Source organism: Tarenaya hassleriana, unplaced genomic scaffold, assembly GCF_000463585.1.
Source record: "Tarenaya hassleriana unplaced genomic scaffold, ASM46358v1 Cleome42, whole genome shotgun sequence".
NCBI classification, from domain to species: domain Eukaryota; kingdom Viridiplantae; phylum Streptophyta; class Magnoliopsida; order Brassicales; family Cleomaceae; genus Tarenaya; species Tarenaya hassleriana.
In genome coordinates this window covers 385535-406432 of record NW_010966986.1, presented here as the reverse complement: position 1 = coordinate 406432, position 20898 = coordinate 385535, and the positions used below count along the sequence as shown (strand labels likewise).

At 36.0% G+C, this 20898-nt stretch overlaps 4 protein-coding genes across 6 annotated transcripts in view; 1 reads left to right on the top strand and 3 right to left on the bottom strand.

Moving 5' to 3' along the window:
• Positions 1 to 404, bottom strand: part of LOC104825042 (succinate dehydrogenase assembly factor 2, mitochondrial) — a 2045-nt gene extending 1641 nt beyond the window's left edge. Inside the window, exons 1-2 of the mRNA XM_010557288.1 lie at positions 260 to 404; positions 60 to 167 (exon numbers count right to left, since the gene is read on the bottom strand). Of these exons, the coding sequence (XP_010555590.1) occupies positions 60 to 167; positions 260 to 372 (221 nt within the window). The 5' untranslated portion in view covers positions 373 to 404. The remainder of the gene's footprint in view (positions 1 to 59; positions 168 to 259) is intronic.
• A 573-nt stretch (positions 405 to 977) lies between these two features.
• LOC104825040 (carbonyl reductase [NADPH] 1) lies at positions 978 to 3135 on the top strand. Its single transcript, XM_010557286.1, has 5 exons — positions 978 to 1084; positions 1166 to 1305; positions 1728 to 1986; positions 2177 to 2371; positions 2512 to 3135. The coding sequence occupies exons 2-5, from the start codon at positions 1211 to 1213 to the stop codon at positions 2905 to 2907; spliced, it is 945 nt and encodes a 314-aa protein (XP_010555588.1). The 5' UTR covers positions 978 to 1084; positions 1166 to 1210; the 3' UTR covers positions 2908 to 3135.
• Positions 3136 to 3336: 201 nt separating this feature from the next.
• LOC104825039 lies at positions 3337 to 8822 on the bottom strand. Of its 2 annotated transcripts, XM_019203925.1 has the most exons (9): positions 8563 to 8822; positions 8142 to 8322; positions 7186 to 7519; positions 6951 to 7107; positions 6769 to 6813; positions 5527 to 5692; positions 5012 to 5382; positions 4528 to 4710; positions 3337 to 3663 (listed from the first exon to the last, which is right to left on the bottom strand). In XM_019203925.1, exons 2-9 carry the CDS (start codon positions 8313 to 8315, stop codon positions 3528 to 3530), a joined length of 1566 nt encoding a protein of 521 aa, XP_019059470.1. In that variant the 5' UTR covers positions 8316 to 8322; positions 8563 to 8822; the 3' UTR covers positions 3337 to 3527. The 2 variants fall into 2 exon arrangements, with proteins under 2 accessions (XP_019059470.1, XP_010555586.1); XM_010557284.1 differs by lacking the exon at positions 8563 to 8822 and having other exon boundaries at positions 7186 to 7539; positions 8142 to 8231.
• Positions 8823 to 9249: 427 nt separating this feature from the next.
• LOC104825038 (protein MEI2-like 4) lies at positions 9250 to 15843 on the bottom strand. Of its 2 annotated transcripts, XM_010557282.2 has the most exons (15): positions 15060 to 15843; positions 14646 to 14721; positions 14242 to 14404; positions 14050 to 14095; positions 13221 to 13550; positions 12652 to 13040; positions 12386 to 12544; positions 12035 to 12151; positions 11788 to 11950; positions 11282 to 11695; positions 10584 to 11160; positions 10414 to 10498; positions 10233 to 10301; positions 9946 to 10125; positions 9250 to 9811 (listed from the first exon to the last, which is right to left on the bottom strand). In XM_010557282.2, exons 3-15 carry the CDS (start codon positions 14317 to 14319, stop codon positions 9644 to 9646), a joined length of 2775 nt encoding a protein of 924 aa, XP_010555584.1. In that variant the 5' UTR covers positions 14320 to 14404; positions 14646 to 14721; positions 15060 to 15843; the 3' UTR covers positions 9250 to 9643. The 2 variants fall into 2 exon arrangements, with proteins under 2 accessions (XP_010555584.1, XP_010555583.1); XM_010557281.2 differs by lacking the exon at positions 14646 to 14721.
• Positions 15844 to 20898: the final 5055 nt, after the last annotated feature.

The window sequence follows — 20898 nt, the reverse complement described above, 5'->3', positions numbered from 1 at the left end:
CCCCCCCCCCCCCCCCCAAACAACATCGAATCCCTCAATTCTAACATTTCCATTCATACCTGTTGAACAGCCGCCTCCTGCTCTCGTCGTTGGATAGATCGATGTCAAAATTCTGCGGATTCCCGGTGTTCCCGCAGAAAAACCTCGACCCCAAATCATTTCCAGCCCTTGAAAGACAAAAAGAGGGGGAGACGTGAGACACCTAACGTAACATCATCAATTTCATCCAAAAAAAAATACAAGGCCATAGAGAGGTCACCTGAAAAGAGGATAAACTCTGGATGCAGTGGTGGGAACGGCAGAGCTCCGGCGAGTTGCGGCGGCGGAGCGGATGATCCGGTGGGCGTTGATGAGGGCTCGTCGGCTTGTCATTTTTCTCCTCGCAGGGGAATACAAGAGAAGAGATCCTCATTCGCTGGGGAAAGTTGAGAAATTTAATGAAATTATGGGCCCCACATGTGCTTTTTCCATATGTCGTGGCCCTTTCTAGGCCTCTCCGGTTTACCAACAGATTTGTTGAATTTTTGAGGTGGTTTAATAAAACCAATAGAACAGAACCGAACCGATCGAATCTGTACTTAAACCGAACCGATCCCGCCTAATCACTATCTAAACCGAAAGAATTGAACTCGAGGAAGCAACGGAAATGCTTCTTTTGTGATGGAAAAATTGGGGAGACGAAAGCCGATACACAAATGTGTGTAATTGTGCAAATATGTGTGTATATACATGTGTTTTTATTTATTTTTTATGACAGTTTTTGCTTCTTTTTTTCTTCTGAAGTGGTCTGAAATAATATTGATATCAATTTTACATATATATTCGTGATTTAATTTAGGAATTTGATTTTTTTTAATATTAATTTAGTAATTATAAATTTATTTATTTTTCTCATAATTTTCTGGAATTCATTTGTTTTTATCACATTTTCCTTTTCCTCTATGCATATACTTGAAACGGTTGAGATTTTAGACCGTAGAAATGCGCGCGAAGATCGGGGGTTGCCTTTGACCTGAAACCATGGGGCATATCTGTGAGGAGGAGACGACGACGGCGACAAACTCCGTGTCCGTACACAAGGGAGGTACGTACACGTAATGCAATCTCCTTCTGCGGTCGGAATTCGGATCTGATTTCCCAAGTCTTTTGATTTTCTGGGAAAAAGAAAACCTAGAATCCTCGGGCAAAGAAAAGTTGGGGAAAGAAGAAGATGGTGGGAAGCAGAGAGAAATCGAGAGAGAAACGAGAGAAGAGGCTCCAAGAGTTCTCGCTCCTTCGTACGATTCCCTACTCCGATCACCAGAGGTTATTGATTTCTCCTTGAGTTTCTTCAGGGATTCTGAACGTGATCGGCTTCATGAATAATCGTGTTCCAGGATAAATTTTGTGATCGTTTGAATGATCATGTCTTTTTTTTTATCGGATTAAGAACTGGCTTTGCTTCATTTGATTAGTCCTGCAAAGGAGGAGAAATTTACACGTTGATCTTACATATTTTCGGAGTACTTTTGATTTCCTTATTTGTACTTCCTATGAAATCATGAACAGTTTTAGGAAGAATATATATTGTTGTTCTGATGTGGTTTAGGAAAGATTCGATTGCCTCTGAAACAATGGAAGCTCATAGATTCGGTAATGTTAGAATGAAGCATCGTGATTTTCCTATATTGATGTCTAGATTCCGAAATACAAACATTGATTTTCTCTCCCGTGTGTATATTGTGTAGATGGTGGACCTCTGAAACCGTGGCTGTGGTAACGGGGGCGAATAGAGGGATAGGTTTTGAAATGGTGAGACAACTAGCCGGCCATGGTCTGACAGTTATTCTAACATCCAGAGACGACGGTGTAGGCCTTGAAGCAGCCAAGGTCCTGCAAGAAGGCGGCTTTAATGTGGATGTCCACCAGCTGGATATCTTGGACCCTTCATCAATCGAGGAGTTTTGCCAATGGATTACTGAGAAATATGGAGGTGTGGATGTTCTTGTAAGTGTGCCCCATCTTCTAACACTCTTTTTCCAGTGCAAACTGGTAAAAACTTGTTTGGTTTGAAAGATTTTCAAATATCTCCATTTCGTCTGGTTGAATTGCATGAGATGCTCGAGGCTTTCTCTTAATGACGTTTATCATTATGCCATTTCTTGCTCTTTGATGGTTTATCTGGAGACCGTTGCAGATAAACAATGCGGGAGTAAACTACAACGTCGGATCAGATAACTCGGTTGGACATGCGGAGATGGTTATATCTACCAACTACTATGGCACCAAGAACATAATTAAGGCTATGCTTCCGTTGATGAGACCGAGTGCCCCTGGTGCTCGTATAGTCAATGTGACGTCAAGGTTGGGAAGATTAAATGGCCGACATAGCGTAAGTAGATCTTTCTCCGTTTCTTTCCCTCGGTATTACTTGTATGGAAATCTAATTCACAACCCTCAAGTCAGCTCTGGTGTTTCAGGGAAAGGTTTTTCACGAAACTTAATGAAAATTCATCGGGATTCTCTTTACAGAAACTTGAAAACGATGCAGTGAGAGCGATGCTAAACAGCATCGACTCTCTCACGGAGGAAGCCATAGACAAACTCGTGTCAGATTTTCTGAAGCAAGTGGAAGATGGAACATGGGAATCGGGTGGATGGCCGCACTCCTTCACAGACTACGCTGTCTCGAAAATGGCAGTAAATGCATACACAAGGGTACTGGCAAAGGAACTGTTGGAGCGACCAGAAGGCGAGAAGATTTACGTGAACTGCTTCTGCCCTGGTTGGGTGAAAACAGCGATGACGGGTTATGCAGGGCATATTTCAGCAGAAGACGGAGCTGATACCGGAGTTTGGCTCGTGTTGCTCCCTGACCAAGCTATAACTGGCAAGTTTTTCGCTGAGAGACGTGAGATTAATTTCTAATAAAAGCTCGGGGTTTTTTCCGGGTCTATGAACATAAATAGTCATGCCTGCCTCTGCCAAAGATCTTCTGAATGCCAGTGTTTATTTAGTTTCATGTTTGAGAAGAAGAAGAAGCAATCCTCTTCTTCTTCTTGGATTATCCTTTTGTGTTGTGTGCTTTACATGTAGTCCTTTCATAGTACAATTTGTATACACCGTTCATTCTGTCTAACTTAAATATAACAAATACATTCATACATACAACCGGTTTATTAGAGTATAAAACCGGTTTAGATGGGTTTTGATTGAAGTCGGTTCAATTTAGTTCTTCAAAGAGATGCATAAAACCGAAAAAACTTCCTCAATTCAACTGTCAGCCTATTTTCAGCCCAATACAGATATAGAAAGCAGAACATCTTTTGCAAGAACGGATAAGAAGATCAGAGAATGTGTGAAGAAGAACGCATGCACTATTTGGAACTGCTCGTCATTTAACAAATGTTTTGAATAATCAATATGAATATTTAACATTCCTTAAAGAGAGGGCTAATATGTGTTTTACTTTGACTAGAACCTTCACATCTCTCCATGGAAGAGCAATGGGGAGAACAAGAGCTTCTGAGCTGAAAAAAAAAACACTTTCAAGAGATCTTGTGGAGGCCGAGGTTAAGGTCGGAAGATATGGAGATGAGAAGTGGCTGAGAGTAATGCCATTCGGCCTTGAAAACCCGCTTCTGATGCGCCTTTATAGATTGAGATGGCTTATGCCCGTTGTACCTGCGGGGTTACATCGCATGTTATAACTCGGGCAAGCGAGCAATGGAAACTGTCAAGATCATATTATCATTCTGATAGGCTCTTAAATTATCGGGATTTATTACTTTGGACCTTTAAATAGAGTAAGAGAATTCATATGGCCAACGCCAAATAAACTTAGGGCTAATGCGTTGTTGATGATGGTTTTGGACCTTTGTTACTTGTTTATTTTTTATTGGGGTTAGGGAAGTAAGGAGATAAATAAGTGGACTTGGACCCTAGAGCCTGTTGGCAATTTATAATATTTGAATCCCCACATGGTTGCTTTTGTAAATGTATAGAGACAACAGATCTCCCTATAAAAGAAGAGCTTTGCATTATGAATAGAAAGCCGAAAACACTTGGAAGATCTTAAACGCTGTCAAGTTCAGAAATCTTTATGGTAAGTCCTTAAGGGGATTTACCAATTGAACCACGCCAGTACAAATTGATAAGCCGGCTACAGAGATTTCTAAACTTCGTAGCGTTTAAGACCCATTGTGGTGATTTATTCATCATAAATACAAGGTTCTTCCTTTTGTTTTATATGGGGAGCTACTGTTTAGACATCTACAAAAACAACTATATGGGATTCAAAACGTTATAAATCACTTAACAAGTAAAAGTTACTGGACATTAACAGATTCAACATTCCTAGGATGATATGGTATCCCTCTTCTAGTCACATTTTCTTCCGTTTAAACAGGCAATAGAACGATATTGATATCGTCCGATATGAAGTGTTGTTTTTTAGGCACTCATGAAAGGGTAGTTCGGTAATCGACCCGTGGAGTCAAGGGTCTTACACGTAACGGGAAATAACTCAGTTCGGTGTGTAAGAAGTACCTGATGTCAAAAAAGTGGATGACGGGGTCGGCTGAACCAGATGTGATGCATAGACCATCTGGAGACCAAGATTGGTTTATCAAAGCTGACTGTGACTCGCTGCTATCCTGCTTCCACCCAAAATAATGGAGTTCGGTTTGCCTTAACCTTATATCAAACAGTCGCAGCTGCTTCTCGGGTTCCCTGCATTATACATTTCGAGAGATTCTTCTAGTGAAATGGCATAATAAAAAAGGAAAATATTTTACTGTCTCGGTAATGCTTTTATTCAATAAGCAACGACATTCTCGAATCAAAGCAATCAAGGCCATGAACACAGCCTTTGCAGTTTCTATGTCCTTTTAAAGACTTCAACTTTCCATTTCTATAGCAACTGATGTTCAAAAACCAGTTCTAATAGATCAAAGGGAAGGATGATGAATCTTTGAAAGAGTTGATGTTACTAATTATGAAAAGAAATGTATAGAAAGATTATAGGTCTTACCCGGATTGAACCATGAAAAGATTAAAATCGCTAGGGTTCGGGAGGACGCTCATGCATTTATACTCGATCTGATGTTTGTAATCTGCTCTTCCAACTTGAACATCGAACCCGTATATTCTCTTGTCTGCCCCAACAGATAACACAACATGTTTATGCCTCATCCCAGCTACTCCCATTACAGCAGCAGAATGAAGGTTCCTATGTAAGGATCTCGTCTTCCATTTGTTTTCTTCATCACTCTCATTCCACATAACAACAGCGTGATCACTTCCCCCCGTGACAAAGGTTGTATTTTCCCATGGCATGAACACTATGTTGTTGATAATTCCTTTTACATGAGGCTTGTTCTCCAAGAAAGTTACTCTTGAACTCTAGCATACCGACAGAAAAAGACAAATTTATGCATTTTCAAAACCCTAGATGATAAAATATATACTAGAAAAAATGTCCATTAATCTTAACTACATATGCTGCATATGCATGCTAGAATGACAAATTTATGCCTTAACATTTACCCCATGTGTCTTGTTCAGATTCAGGACCGATATCTGAGAGTCTCCATCATCAGCTGTATATACCGAGAAAATTCTATCCCCAGATGGATGCCATGCCATATCTTCTGCCCATCTTCTCTGTTTCGGGGACAAGCAATCTGCAGTACTAAGCAAAGATGCAGCCAACCTGCAATCAAGTGGACCGAGCAAAAAAACCCAAAGATATCAAAGGATAGAATCTTTACATGGAAAGCCACGAGCTCAGAGAGGTAATCCTAACTCATTCTGATTCAATCAGATTCTTATTTCGTTTTTTCGAATCTATAAATGCGGCACCTTTCCTTTTTTTTTGGGGGGGGGGGGGAGAGGAATCCTAGAGAAAGCCGAAGGATTACACATCAGCAAGTCAAAAAGAACTTCTGAAACAAAAATTTTATTAACATAACGTATAGTTAAGTACGTGCAAATTTTGTGTAACATATTCATGAAAGAGACTTCAATGAGCTTTTTTACTATTTCATGTTTTCAGAACCCAAAAAAATTGTATATGTTAGCTTTCAAATAATTTAACTCTTTAAGTTGAATCGTTAAACGACTTAATATTAGATATTTTTGTGCGATAGAATGAATTTCTTGATTCTAACCTGACCACCTTTATTAAAAAGAATATTTTCAAAGAACTATTATCAAGGTAAGAAATCCAGAACTTTTCATCAAGGTATGGGAAACCCTAATGTGCCAACAAAAAGGCCAATTTAACCATATAATCAATCCCTAGATATAAAACTTCTATCCACACAAAATAAAGTGAGACATCTGTTTCAATGATTCCAGTGTTAAACAGAGTGACCAAGTCATCAATCTTATTGATAAGGTTCTTCCTCTGTTGTTTCATCATTAAATATGACAAATGTATCAAGCTGTGACAACAAAGTTGAAAGAGGGTCCGGGTTTGAGTTTCATACGTGAAACAGATCAGTGTGTATACATATGCTTCTATTCCATCTTGATCCAACCTAAGGGTGGGTATCGACATGAACAGTAAACCCTAATAAGGAGTTTCTAAAAATCATTCATTTCATGAAGCACAAAAAACTTAGTTTATTTCAAAACACTAATTAGCAGGGAAATTTTCAAACTAATATCATAGAATCCGCTGAATCATACGTTGCTTCCAAAAAACAAAACAAAAGAGCAATTTGTTTCCAACACAATCAAATTTGACAGTCGAAACAGCCAAACACCAAAGAAGGAAACACTCACCTCCCAGGCTGCAGTTGCCACAAGTTCACCATACCATCCAGAGAACTAATGGTACAAGAAATAGACCGCAAAGATTAGATTAGATCCGGAATTTCATCACAAATGAAATGGTAAGCTAATATTCAAAACCCTCGAACATCATCTATCATCACAAAACTCTCAAAAGACAAATGAACCGGTACCTTGTTGCAAAGAGCTGATCATTTACCGGACACAGAATTAGGCTTCTTAATTTCCTCTTGTGCTGACTGGAGATTTGGTTGCTAGTATGGCACTTGATGGTGGTTGGTGAAGAGTTTCTACCTATAAACCGAATCACTTCTTTGTGTTCCTTTTGCTCTAGAATATGACACAGGAATCAATCATGCATGACAGAAAATTCAAAATTAAGTAGACAAGAACACGGTCAAGAATTACCAATCTTCCTTTTCGTCCCTCTATCTCGACCTCCACTAGCTTCTACGGCATGGCCATCATGAGACTTTGCTATTTTTTGCTTTGCAGCAGCTATGTGCTTAGAGTTACTGCCCTGGGTATGAGAGCTATTGCAGGGTCTTACATTCTTGTTGGGTACTGCAGCACGCTCTTTGTTAGACTGAGTAGGGCTTGTCATAGACCCTTCACTCGCATTTCTCAGAATCTTCGACCGTCTTTCCCCGTTTGCAATCTTGGTTTCATTAGCCTCATCTTCACCACGAAGGCAGGCTAATTTGGCTTTCGCATCTCGCAAACTCCTTTCCGCTTCAATAAGCTGCATTCCGTTCATTTCCACTTAATGACGTAAACATAAGAAAAGTAAAGAAAATCAGGAAATCTTAATGAAACATGCCTCTAATACCAGTTCAAGAGTTCCTACTTAAATTAGGCATCTCCGGTTGTTTTAACGAAATTTCAGTTATAAGAGGATAAGCATTTATTATTTAAACACACAAAAGCATGATAAACACCTCCTTTGAGCACTAAACACAGTGATGTGAAATGGCAACAAAATCTACAGCCAGTGAAGAAAACGACATGAATTATACTGATTAGTATCTCACGAGAACTGCCAAATCATTGACAACTTCAGTAGAGACAACCATAAAAAACAACAACATACATATGAACTAAACTAAGAGACCAGAAAATAACTATGTCCCCAACTCAGGAACAAAATATCAGACGAGTTAGAGCACGAAATCTGATCAGTAATGCGAAATTAATAAACGAAAAGCAAAACAAGGAGAATTCGGACATATACTGTGGAGACCCTCAGAAACCTAGAAAAGGAAGGAAATTTGGAGGAAACGAGACCGGAGAGAGATCACCCATCAAACAAAACTGAGGAGAATGATCGGAACGTTCGAAGATGGATCTAGAAATGAAAAGCAAACCTTGGTTTCGTAATCGGATATACGCTGCTTGATACGCTCGACTTCATCGGCTCGGTGTTCGACCAAAGCGACAAGGGCTTCTTCCTGCTCTTCTCTGCAAGAGACGTTAGCTTCGTCTTCTTCTTCTGCTTCTACTTTCGGTTTCTTAGGGTTCTTCGCTTGTATCCCGCTCATTTCGGGTATAAGAATTGCTGACTCTGATCCGGAATTCGGAATTAATAGGGTAGAGGGGATTAATAGGGCTGAAGTTTTTTTTTTAAAAAAAAAGCTAAAGAGAACACTTGGGGAATTATACTATCTATAATATATTCGATAAAGTAGGGCATTAATCTTTCCTCTCTCTCTCTCCCTATATAAGCCGCCACCATATGTGTCTCCCTTTCTTACCTTTAAGCTTCATTCATCTACATCTAAACCGGTTTCTTCTCTCTCTCTCTCTCTCTCTCTCTCTCTCTCTCTCTCTCTCTCTCTCTCTCTGGCTCCGTGATCTTACTCGTTTGGATTAATGATCAGATCATCGAATTCCACAGAGTAGGATTTGTTTGGTGTTCATGCGAAATGGGTTTTGATCAGAACATTGTCGAGGGATGTTCGCTGATCCAACGAGGTTGCGCCCTTCCAGCCTCTTTGGTTTTCTTCCCTTGTGGGGAGAGAGAGAGAACAACTTTTGAAATTACTTATTTTTCCGTTTTTAGTAAATAGGAAAAAAATGTTCATGCTTTTAATATGACAATAAGAAAGGTTCTCTCATATTGTAAAATATAAATTAATGACAGATTTATTATTAATAATAATAATAAATATAATAATAATAATAATTATTATTATTATTATTATTATTGTTGTTATAATAATGGAAAAAATGTCATATTTTCCACAACGGTCTTTTATATTTTCCACAATAATTTAGTATAGTTTGTACAAGTAGACATTTCAGTTTTGAGTGAGATTCTGTTTTATATTCGACTTTTATTAATGAAAATAGTAATTTTAAAACATAAATTCCTTCTACTTTTTAATTACTTTTATATTTACTTTAATTTCAGTTAATTTAATTTAATATTATTGGTTTCAATTCAGTTTCATACATCCAATCCAATCCGAAATATAATGCCAATCCCTAAAGGAACACAAAAACCACTTGGAGCCTTTTCCCATTTAGGGGACAGATACAGACAATGTCCCGAGACACAACAGAAACAACGGTAAGAGAGGAGAGAAGAGAAGATTACATAATGTGCCGATCCGATCCGATTCGAGCTATCGATCAATTTTCCGAGGCCGGAGAAACTTTTCTGTACACCGGAATCCTCACAATGAACACAAAAAATCTCATGCCAAGAATCTGAAAGAACGGAAAAAAAAGAAGCGAAAGAAAGAAAGAACTGATGTTGAGGAAGCCCTTTCCCCTCTCCTCTTCTCTTCCTCTCCTCTCTTGCCGGTTTCCATACGGTTAGTCGGCGTCACGGATGAAGCGGATGGAGTTTTTTTCTTTTTACAAGTTAAGAGTCCTTCGGAACGGTGGAATCATCGCCATGTGAAGGGTTGGGTTTGTTGTTTGCTGAAGAGGAGTGAAGAGAAGAGCTGCCATTGCTGCAGCTTTCCTCGTAACTAATGGTACGTGACTTTCCCGACCTTGAACGCACGTTAGCCCCCAACGGGAAAGGCTCCTGTGATATTTTACAGAGAAAATATGACGGATTCCATGCAATATAAATCTGAACGGAAGTTACCATCTTCTAGAACCTGTTGTGAGTAAAAAAAAAACTCACAAGTCATAGGGGATTGCATAAAATGTATTTACCTGATCACCAGCGTTAGGGCCATCGGTATGGAAGAGGATTGGGCGGCAACGCTTGTCTTCGTTCATCAAGCTCGAGTTCTGGAAATGTGCAATAAGAGCTGCTTTTCCTTGAATCCGAGCATACGCAAGAGAAGCTACCTTCTCGCTGTTGAATTTCTCCCACTTCTTCCCATCAAATGCCTGCGAAAGAGATTTTCGTATCTTTTTTAACGGATGGACCGACCTGAAGGAGATTTCGGTGAATAAAATTTACTTCCTCGACAATAAAGGGGCCGGTCGGTTCAGACCTTATGAAATGGAACAATCTTCTGAGGATCAATCATGTTGATGAAAGCGTACCCCACATTGCATTTATTCTGCAGATTAAAAAAAAAGTCGAATTGGGATAACAAGAAACAAGGTTTTCAGTCCTCGGGTTAAACGGGGCGAGACGAAATAAAATGACAGTCTGCAGGATAGTTTGCTTACCTTGAAGTCAATTGGCAAATAGATGAAATCATAAGTTCCTTTACAATGCTCGTCGATTGCAGCAAGAAGCATCTTAGAAGTATACCTTATGAAAACCATAAGCACATGTAAATCAGGAGAACCAGGAGAAAGACAAGTGAAAGTTTTGAAAGAAGGAAAACTAAACTTACTTGTTGGGAATGTTCTTTATCATCAATGTTGTTCTGTTGTCTTCTCCACGCAATATACGATCAAGATCAAGTTCAAACTGTTTCTTGTCGGCGTTGTTGGAGCTCGATTCACTTCTGCGGTGAGAGAAGTTCCTACCCTGTTCGACGGGAGAATCAAAAGAACCTGGAATCGAAATCAGTGAATTCCTTCCCGAAAAGAGATGAGGAGACCGCGGTCCAACGTTTACAGGAGACATGTCCATGCGATTTCCAGCAACATGGGCAAAGGAGTTATGAGAGGAAATGTCCATGGGGTGGGATGGAGATCCATGGAGAAAGCCAGAAGCTTCTGCAGATTCTGCTAAGTAAGCATGCCTTCTGTCCCATTGAGTGGGTTTTACCGTGGGTGCCGATCCAATGTGGTGATGAACAGGAGAAGCTACCTTGACAAGCATAGGAGGATTCCTGGGAAATGCAGCAACCGGTGGAAAGCGATGAGCATGAACACCACTGATGCCAGATGGGGAATGAGGCCAGGCCTGTGAATTATTATTCCAAATGTGATTATTTACGTGCCCATTTCCCAGTGATCCAAAACCTAAAATGGAAATTTTTTTATCAGTTAAAGCAGTTAAATTCATAGAAATCTTTGTTATAAACTGACTTTCAACACATAATTTACTACAAAAGTTTCTGCAGTTCAATTGACATAAACTTACCACTGGGGATAGCTCTAATATGGTGCCCATTAGAGGAAGTTGCACCAGTATCACCAGCCTTAAATCCTCCATTTAGTTTCATGCCATTTCCGGCCATTTCCATAAACGTGTTTGAAGCTTTACATGGACTACCATTGGTGAAACCTTCATGGTATTCAGGGAAGGAGTGAGGATGGATGATTGGAATAGCCCGGTTGCCAAACTTCAACCCATTCGTAGACTGGTGCAGCACTTGAACACCGTTTGTTTTGTCAAAGGGCATCATCCTTGCTGAAGAGGACAAATTAATGGAAGCACCAAAATTTTGATGAGGTTCAGCAAATGAATTCATCGGCGATCGAGCTAGGTTATGCGAGGTCTTGGTAGATCCACTATCCATGAAGCTAGAAGCAATTATTCCTGGGGAAGCAGTTGCTGAAAACAGCGGTTTTTAGGAGAAATAAGAACATGGAAATTAGATATGTAAATATGTAATCACAAGACAAGTTATTGGCGCCGAGACATACCCATATGAACAAGAGATAAACTTTCTAAATCATCCACTTGTTGGCCTCGCACAAGCTTAATCTGCTTGCCAGCAAGATCAGTCCCATTCAAAGAATATAATGCAGCTTCAGCAGATCTAATATCATAGAATTCTATGAACTTCTTCTGCCCAGTTTCATAAATCTGCAAACCCCAGACATTGATAATATAATTATACTCGTTTGGAGTGAGATAGTAAAAGAAGAGGTTAATATAACAGACAGTCACCTCTTTAACTTCTCCAAAAACCTCAAAAATCTGAAGAAGTTTGTCATATGACACAGAGGAATCTAGGTTGGAAGCTGCCAAGGTTGCTTGGTTAATTTCTTCTACCGACGAATTCTCCTAAGCATTGGTGAAGAAAAGAAAAGCTTGAACAGGTTAACAATAGTTCTATGGTTTGATTCAATTTGGTGTGGTATATTTCCTTCAGGACGAAGGAAAAAAAAACCGATATATACATACGTGTATATATATATACACACAAACATATATATATATATATATATATATAATATGGCTAACTATAAAGAGGCAAATGGAAAAGAGGGATCATAAATGCAAGCCCGATCTTCATACCTTTTGAGCAGCATAATGAATGTCAAGGTTATGTCTCCCAAAGCGATTCCTTTGAAGTGATCTCATTGCACTTTGCGCAGCTCTTATATCATAATAAGAAATCATAACAAATCCATGATGCTTGCAGGCTGTATAGAAGGTTTGTATCCCTCCAAATTGCTGAAAGAAGAGCCAATTAACGATAAAGGACAAAACACAAGACCATAAAGAAAAGCAAACAAAAAAATCGTAGCCGGACAAAAAGAACGCAAGAAAGAGATACACACCTCAAAAAGGGGCTTCAGCTCAAAATCCTCGATACTGCTATCAATATTCCGGACAACAAGTGTTCTAGAAGAACGTTTGCTCTGAGTGTGATCACCAATATGAAAACCATTTAAGCCCCTTCCACTTTTCTGTTCATCCCCTTCTAGTTCCAAGCCACCTCCACTGCTAAACAAGTCGAAATCTTCAAAGTCATCCCCACCACTTGCATGAGAAGCATTTCTTGCTTCACCAATTACACCAGAAAATAGATCATCTTCATCGGGAAGAAGATTTCCAATAGTCTGCGCCTCAATTTCTTCCAGAGATTCAAAAGGCTCCACTTCCTGATTTTCAGAAGCAACTTGGTTGCCAGGCTCCAGAGGCAATAGATCATTTCGTGACAGTCTCACTGCATCACAATAAACATATAACGGAGTGTATGTAAGATAACATGTCCTAGGTGAATAAAGAAGACTAACAAGGAAGATGTAAACAAGATTCAAGAACATCGCTCCGTAGGATATAAATAGGTTAAGACACTAAGAAACAGATGTAGGACTTTGATATATCAGAGAATCAGAGATCTTACATTTTCTACTATATAGTTCAGATAGTGAGCTTGAGAAAAGGCTGCTTTCAGAACCAATGCCACGAACATCAGTATCTCCTTTCACACCATGAGTTGTTGACCGGAAGTACAGACTTGACCATGTGTTTGGTTGGAGATCCATAGAATTCCATGAATTCCTAGGCAAATTGGGAAATCCAGCTTCGTCACTTACTGGCTTTTCCATCCTTTCTCCAACAATAGTTGATGGAGACAATCTCAAACTATCCACCACACCATCAGATGTCAACTGTTCATGTGATACTGGACCAGCAAACCTACTGCCATTCCTTGACATCATCCCACCATTACCTACATGACAAATCCGAAAGGCAGGGGGGAAAATCTATAAAGCTACTAATATGAAACAATATAAGCACCAGCAGTACACAGATTCCAAAAAAAATAAACGGAAACATTTAAAAAAAAAAAAAAGACAACATAGCAGTTTTAAGCAATATTGCTTTTAAAGAGTATGAATGTAATAGACCATTTATAGTTTAACATCTTCGTTATATTTCTTACCAATTTAATTTCTTTTACCATTTTCGACTACATTCCACTCATGTCAGCAGTGAGCAGTGTAACCAACTTTTACCAATTTGAGCTATTTTTCAGGCTGAAAACTGCAGAGGCGATACTTAGCCAGGAAAGAAATTATGACAGACCTTTCTTTGAGATTGAGTGCAAAAGATTAAATAGAGTAAACCCTGGAAACTTTCAGACCAAGTTTGTTACACTACAGAATTTTCACCACCAAACCACATGCTAGCTTTTTCTGGTGCAGAAAATATAAGTAGTCGGCTCTCACCTAGGCTATCAGGCATACTGTTTGGCTTCCAAAAACCAACATGTCTCTGCCCAACCAAAAAAAAAATTGGTGAAACTGAAAGAAGGGGATTCAATAATAACGCAGAGGCAAGAAGCAGTTCCAAAACCCATGTTGCATGATCTGCATGGAAACTTGATAAGATATGGTTAGAATGCAGGAGAGCAAGAGTACCTCAGCAGAAGAGAAAATTTCTTCGTAATAGTGGGTAGACGCAGAAACACCCCTCTGATCCATTATCTGAGAAGGCATTGTTGAAACAAAAAGATCCCGCAAAGAAATCGAAATCAATTATCTAACAGAATTGCTGGTCACGTGAACACCTTCAACTCTTCTCCTGAAAACAATAGAAGTAAACGTTCAAATGTCACGACACTAGGTTTGTATACTCGAAACATATAAAGAGAGCAACACGGGCAATTTCAGATGCGCCTTTTGTGATAGAGAAAACTGTGAGATACAGAATGTTTACAACATTGGACAAAACGTAAGCCAGGTATCTCACAAAGCAAGACTTGAAAAAACTAGAATACCTCAAAAGGGAGCTAAGAATTGAACTTAAAACAGCAGCATCTTACCAAGTATGAAAAATCAAATAATGGAAGTTCCATAATTTAGAATCCATAAGCCAAAATCCCATCTTCACAGGCAAATCTCCATAATGCCAAGAACCCGACAGATAATTGGTTAGGCTTTAAATAATCTTTACTGCTATAAACAAACCCATCGAAAGGCAATTAAGGAAGAGGGGAACAGATTAAATTGATAAGCAAGCAGAAAACTTTGGACCCCGTTTGGAGCAATTCAAGCTTAAAAAATCTCAAGAACCTTAGGGAGCTCAGTTTCAGCTCAATTCAACATCCTTTTCACAAGCACCCGAAGCAATTATCTCCACAGAACACCAAAATCCATAATTCTTCGCGACCAGGTTAAGGGAAAACCCACAAAACCTAAATCTGTAACATCAAATTGGAAGAGTAAAAAGCGCTAACCTTTTTCAGAAATAGGACATGCTTGTTTCAATTCTCTCTTTCTTCTTCAGAACAGGATAAACAGGAGACGAACCAAGCGGCATTTAAGGAGGAGAGAGGAAGCCAATGAGGCAGAGGGATGAGAATCCCTAGGGAATGAAAACGAGGAAACAGCAAAGGATCTTAGAATCTTTTTCCCCGCATTGCAAGCTAAATTACTCCACCGCACAAGAGAGAGAGAAACAGCCAGGGAACGAATATTTTTTTTTCTTCTCTTCGCTCTTTTTGTTTTTTTCTTCTATCTAATGATCACCAGCATAATGTATCAATCTGAAGAAGAAAATATTAAACAAAACGGAAAGTCGACAAGATCAAAGGTACATCTCTCTCTCTCTCTTTCTGTTTTCGCCCCTTAATTCAGTCCTCTGCACCGGAGGAGATGAAGATCCCGGCGACGATCCGAGCAAAAATTCCCGCGAGAGAAAGACAAAACGAAGCAGAAATAGAGCTGATCTCTCTTTCTCTCTCCTGATTCGACGTTAGAGAAGGGGAAAGCAGAATCTACGTCGAGTATCAAAGCAAAACTCGGATAACAGAAACCAAAAATTGAAAACCTCCCATTTCCCTCTCTAATCCTACGTCCTGCATGCTCGAAAACGGCTAGGACTAGAATTCCGGCGACGATCCAAGGAAGATTCCGGCGAGTTTCTGCTCGCCGGCCGCTCGGATTCAAATTGTTGGAGAGAGAATGGAGATGCTGGTGTTTTTTTTTTGTTTTTTTTTTTTTTTGCTTTGCGAAGAAAATGCAGAGAAAGGAAAATATAAGATAGAGAGAGAGAGAGAGAGAGAGAGAGAGAGAGAGAGAGAGAGAGGGGGCGCGGGGATGGGGTAACGTGTAATGCGCTGTGGATAAAACGGCAAGGCAACTAAAATCAGACGATACACGAAGCCCTTCCCTTTTTTATTTTCTAAATTATATTCGAATTCGATAATAAAACAATTAAAAAAATTAGTTTGAGAAATAATTAATTGAAAATGACTAACGGCGTCATCTCGGTGTCAGTTAATGTTGGTTGGACTTGGAGCTGCTTTCTCTCGAAACTATTCTTTTTAGTCAAAGATATTTTTCATGTATAAAAAGGAAAACATTTATAAAATAAAGTTTTATGTTGTGGAAAAACTATTCCGAACACCTTTATATGTAATTGTAATATATTAGAAATCCTAATAGATTGTGCAAATTATATAAATTTTAAAAAACTGAAAACTATTTAATGTATATTCAAATCTAGATTTTAGTGGGCAATATAGCAAAAATACTCTTACTTTGCTACAAAGAATGCATGTTATACCCTTCAAAACCCTAAAATTTTGGAAAAAAAAAATAAAAAGAACAAATGACATAATTAACCCTCCCACAAAAGTAACGTGATACTCCTCTCTTCATTTTGAATTAATCTCTCTCGTTTTCATTCTTTGACAATTCTTCATTTCTTTCTTAACTTTCTCTCTCCTTCTCATTTCATTTTTATACATAGAAAAACAAATGAAAAATGGTTATTTCGTTGAACATATCTTCACCGACGATCTCATATCTTCTTCTTGATCGGTCTAAGACAGAACAAATGACAAGAATTGAAGGTAAATTCATTAATACAAGAGATTGGTCCGATGCATAAACTTTGTGTTTTGGGTTTGAGTTTTATGATTGTTACAGTGAATCGTATGGTTTTTTTTATGAAAATGAGATAGATGCATAGCAAATCTGTCGAAAAATATGCAAGAGGCGCATATTTAATTTCAAATAAATGTTCGGAGCGATAATGGAACGGATTGACAACGAAAACAAATGTATGCCATACTGGTTACACCGTTTAAAATTTAATTTTGGTCACACTGGTCACACTAGTCACCCTGGTCACACCGTTCAAAATTTAGTTTTGGTCACACTAGTCATATTGGTCACACTAGTCACATTGGTCACACTGGTCACACTAGTCACATTGGTCACATTGGTCACACCGTTCAAATTTTAGTTTTGGTCACACTAGTCATATTGGTCACACTGGTCACACTAGTCACTTGGTCACACTAGTCACACTGGTCACACCGAAAATTTTTAAAATTCACGCGAAAATATTTATTTTTTGTGATGGAGGGAATTTTAAAATATTTAAATTTTTTTCTAGGAAATCGAAAACTGTTTTTCTCTCTCTCTTCTCATTAATGTTTCTGTCATTGGGAACCGACGCCAATGGATATTTTGGAAATAACATAATTATAAAAGTATGTTTTGAAATAGTTTTTTTATTTATTTTTGCGAGGTATGCTGTGAAGTCTTTGTAGCATAATAGGGGTATTTTTTATAAAACCCCATTTTAGTGTCATCATAAGAATTATATGGTAAAATTGAGTAAAATGAGAACGATTTGGTTCCCTGTTTTATCACTTTTTCAAATTTGAGCGTTAGGAGGTTCACTCCATTCATTGTGTGTTATTGGTTTTAAAATTTTAAATCTCGAAACTTCTGTAACATCAAATTATTATTATTTCTCGTGTAAAATGTTAGAAGCAAGTTTATTTTTTATATTAAATATGAAATATAGAATGGTATGCAATATTGAGTTTTAACGCAATAATTTGTGTCGTTATTGAATTTTTATTACTGTTGTTATCCGTGGTTACAAATTTTATAAAATAGTCCAATTGATTGATATTTGGTAGACAAAATTTGTAGAATATGTTTTACATACGTAATATCAGTGAATCAGAACACGATTTTATATTTTTATTTAAAAATTATATATTTATTAATGTTTAACAAAATTACAAGAATAATTACAATACTCATTGCAAATATACTTTTTTATTTTTTTTAATTTACTTAACTACCTTTATTATTTTTACATTTCAATTAATATCTGATATTTTTATAAAAAAAAATACGAAATATATTTTTATTGTAAGTTGAAATTTAAATATTTATAAATACTTGACAATTAATATAGATATGGAAATTAAAAAAACTAAACAAATTTAACATTCATTCCGATTTATATTCAAATACAAATATCCTATACCTAATTTATATCTAATTCATATAGAGTTACACACATAGATAAATTAATTAATATATCATATGAATGTAAAAGCTCAATAACATCGTTATACAACATTTAACTGATTTTTCAATATTTAATTAGTCATTATTTGTTTTTATTTTGAAACGTTTTATTTGTTATTTTGATAGCTAATGTTCAAAAGCTTTTAGGGAAGATTAATAGATATAAAGTAAGAGTTTTTAAATATTAAAAATAATTAAAAAGAATATGTGTTTTGATATAATATTCGCAATATTTCTATATAATTTAAAATATATAACAAATGACGAAATAAATAAATGTGTTAAAATTTTATTTAAAAACTTTCTTTAATCAATGTTTAATCTTTATATAAATTTAAAAAAAATATATATTTTATTCTATATATCCAATTTTAATTTAATTTGAATTTGATAAATACATATTTAAAAATCATTCCCATTTTAACTTTAGATTATTATTATATTTATTTGAAATTTAAATCAATTAATTAATTTTAATATATATATATAATTAATTTTAAATAATACTGATTATATATATAAAATAGTTATTATTGACCACTGAAAAAAACATGAGATACACACGTGGTGTAAATGCATATGTTTTCGGATTAGTGGACCTAAATCCTGCTACGCTATTGGCTGTCTTTTTTGTTCTATTTATTTAATGGAAAACGTAAATTACATTACACTCCACATTTTTCCTCTTAATTACAATCATATCCTTTAACGGTTGTAGAGAACGCACGCGACAGGCGCGTGAAGTTTTTGAAACATGAATATGCGGCGTTGCGTGAGCGAGTTAGGACAAAGTCGTTCCAGATGTTGACACGTGTCAAGAGTCTGAGTTTTGTTCTTCGGTAAGGTGAAAAGCACTGGAACATAATTCTGATGTGGCTTCTCCTCTTTTTTTATTGGCTGTCGTTGAAAAATATATATATTTATCTTAGTTGTTAAACAATTTAATGAATTCTAAAATCTAGGTTACGTTTCGAACAAATTATGTAGTTGGAATAGGTTTTGTTGTAAAAATATATTCTATTTTTAAATCTAATTAAAAATTTAATTTATTTTTATTAATAAAATATAGAATGCCACAAAAACTTTCAATTCCCATTTTCCTTGCTAATTCATCATGGTTCATACCATTTTCTTAGGACACATCATTTTTATAATCTGTTTCGTAATATCTATTTTATTTGCGCAAAAAATTTAATATTCTATACAAAAAAAAACATAAAAAATACAGTCATTAAATTAGAAATTTATTTTGATATAATTTCAAGAATATTAAAATTTGAAATATATAATATGGTAGATTTGAAATTGATTGGATTTGTATCAAAGAGTTTTAATTTTCCTAGGAAACAACTTCTCTCATTTTCTTGGAACGTGAGTTGTATATATTTATCATCAAACCATCTACAGAACCTAACCATATGGAGATGTTTTATTAAAAAATACATGTTATGATAATAAATTCGTATCTATTTTTTATTATTTCACCTAAATATGATTATATGTATGATCTTTTATGGAGGAACAATATATTCGTTGAAAATTTAATGAATATTAGGTTTATATATAATGGTGTTTGTCATTTTGGTCGATGAATAGTTTGCTGACAATGATGTTGATATGTCCTAATTGAAGCCAAATCATATAATAGTAAATATGGCTATATATATTTTTATGTATATGTTCACTTGAACAACATTATTTTTTTTCTTTTTCTTTTTTTATAATAGTATTTTGTATGAATTTCAAATTAATTTTATTTGAGATTTAGGAAAAAAAACTTAAAACAAAAAATTGTATTATTTAAAAAAGAAAAAATAATTAAATTAAAGCAAATTAAATCCATTCAAACTAAACCTACATCATGTTCTAACTAGATCTTGAACCCATACAATGAAGTAATGCAACATTATAATAGTTAACTAAATTGGAACATAACAATATATTACATTCCTAGTCATCGTATTCATTATAAATTACAAGTCCAACATGCGAAACTAGTCTTAAGATGTATTTGCATTTAATTGTATACATTTAGTCTAATCAGTCTACAATGGCAAATATAGAATATGTATAGAAAATTTTAATTATAACATATATTTAATATTTATTTATTTATTTATTATATTCTACATATAACTTTGTTTGTTTCTTTTAAAAAAAATATTTTTAAAAGATTTAAAAAAATACAAGCCACTATCCATGTTTGAATATAACCAATAAATCACATATATATTATGGATATGTTACTTGATCAAGTACTAATTATGTTAGTACAATGGTAATTTACTATTGTTTGCTACTAGTATCATATATTAGAAAAAGTATTAAAGTATTTTGTGTTGGCGATAAATGTAGAAATAATTTTATTAGAATACAGAGAAATCGCAAATTGAAAAATAAAAAGTTGCATTATTAAATTAAATTTTAAATTTTTTAATTAAAAAATCATTAAAACATTACAATCTGCTTTACACAAAATAGAAAAATAGAAAACCAATACTTTTTAGCACAACTAAAAGAAAGATCATATATCAAATGACATAATATCAAATCTCAAAGGCAACCAATCATAGATCTAATTGGATAAGTCTCTTTGCTATTTATTTTTTAAATCTATTTATATTAATTTTCCATAATTCACAAAATGACGTGTACAACTTAGAATATGCCACGTAAGCACAAATGTCTCCCTAGAATCCACCTAAAAAAATGTGAAGATAACCGTAAGTGAGCTGT

Excerpts from the sequence above, each read along its gene's own strand:
- LOC104825038 (XM_010557282.2), bottom strand. The coding sequence starts at position 14,319 with ATGCCTTCTCAGATAATGGATCAGAGGGGTGTTTCTGCGTCTACCCAC. Across the intron at positions 14,096-14,241 it reads AAATTTTCTCTTCTGCTGAG|AGACATGTTGGTTTTTGGAA; the intron begins GTACTCTTGCTC and ends TTGGTTGGGCAG. Across the intron at positions 10,302-10,413 it reads ATTTGCCAATTGACTTCAAG|AATAAATGCAATGTGGGGTA; the intron begins GTAAGCAAACTA and ends TTTAATCTGCAG.
- LOC104825040 (XM_010557286.1), top strand. The coding sequence starts at position 1,211 with ATGGTGGGAAGCAGAGAGAAATCGAGAGAGAAACGAGAGAAGAGGCTC. Across the intron at positions 1,987-2,176 it reads ATGGAGGTGTGGATGTTCTT|ATAAACAATGCGGGAGTAAA; the intron begins GTAAGTGTGCCC and ends AGACCGTTGCAG. Across the intron at positions 2,372-2,511 it reads GATTAAATGGCCGACATAGC|AAACTTGAAAACGATGCAGT; the intron begins GTAAGTAGATCT and ends TTCTCTTTACAG.
- LOC104825039 (XM_019203925.1), bottom strand. The coding sequence starts at position 8,315 with ATGAGCGGGATACAAGCGAAGAACCCTAAGAAACCGAAAGTAGAAGCA. Across the intron at positions 5,383-5,526 it reads ATCTGAACAAGACACATGGG|AGTTCAAGAGTAACTTTCTT; the intron begins GTAAATGTTAAG and ends TCGGTATGCTAG. Across the intron at positions 3,664-4,527 it reads ATCCACTTTTTTGACATCAG|GTACAACGGGCATAAGCCAT; the intron begins GTACTTCTTACA and ends GTAACCCCGCAG.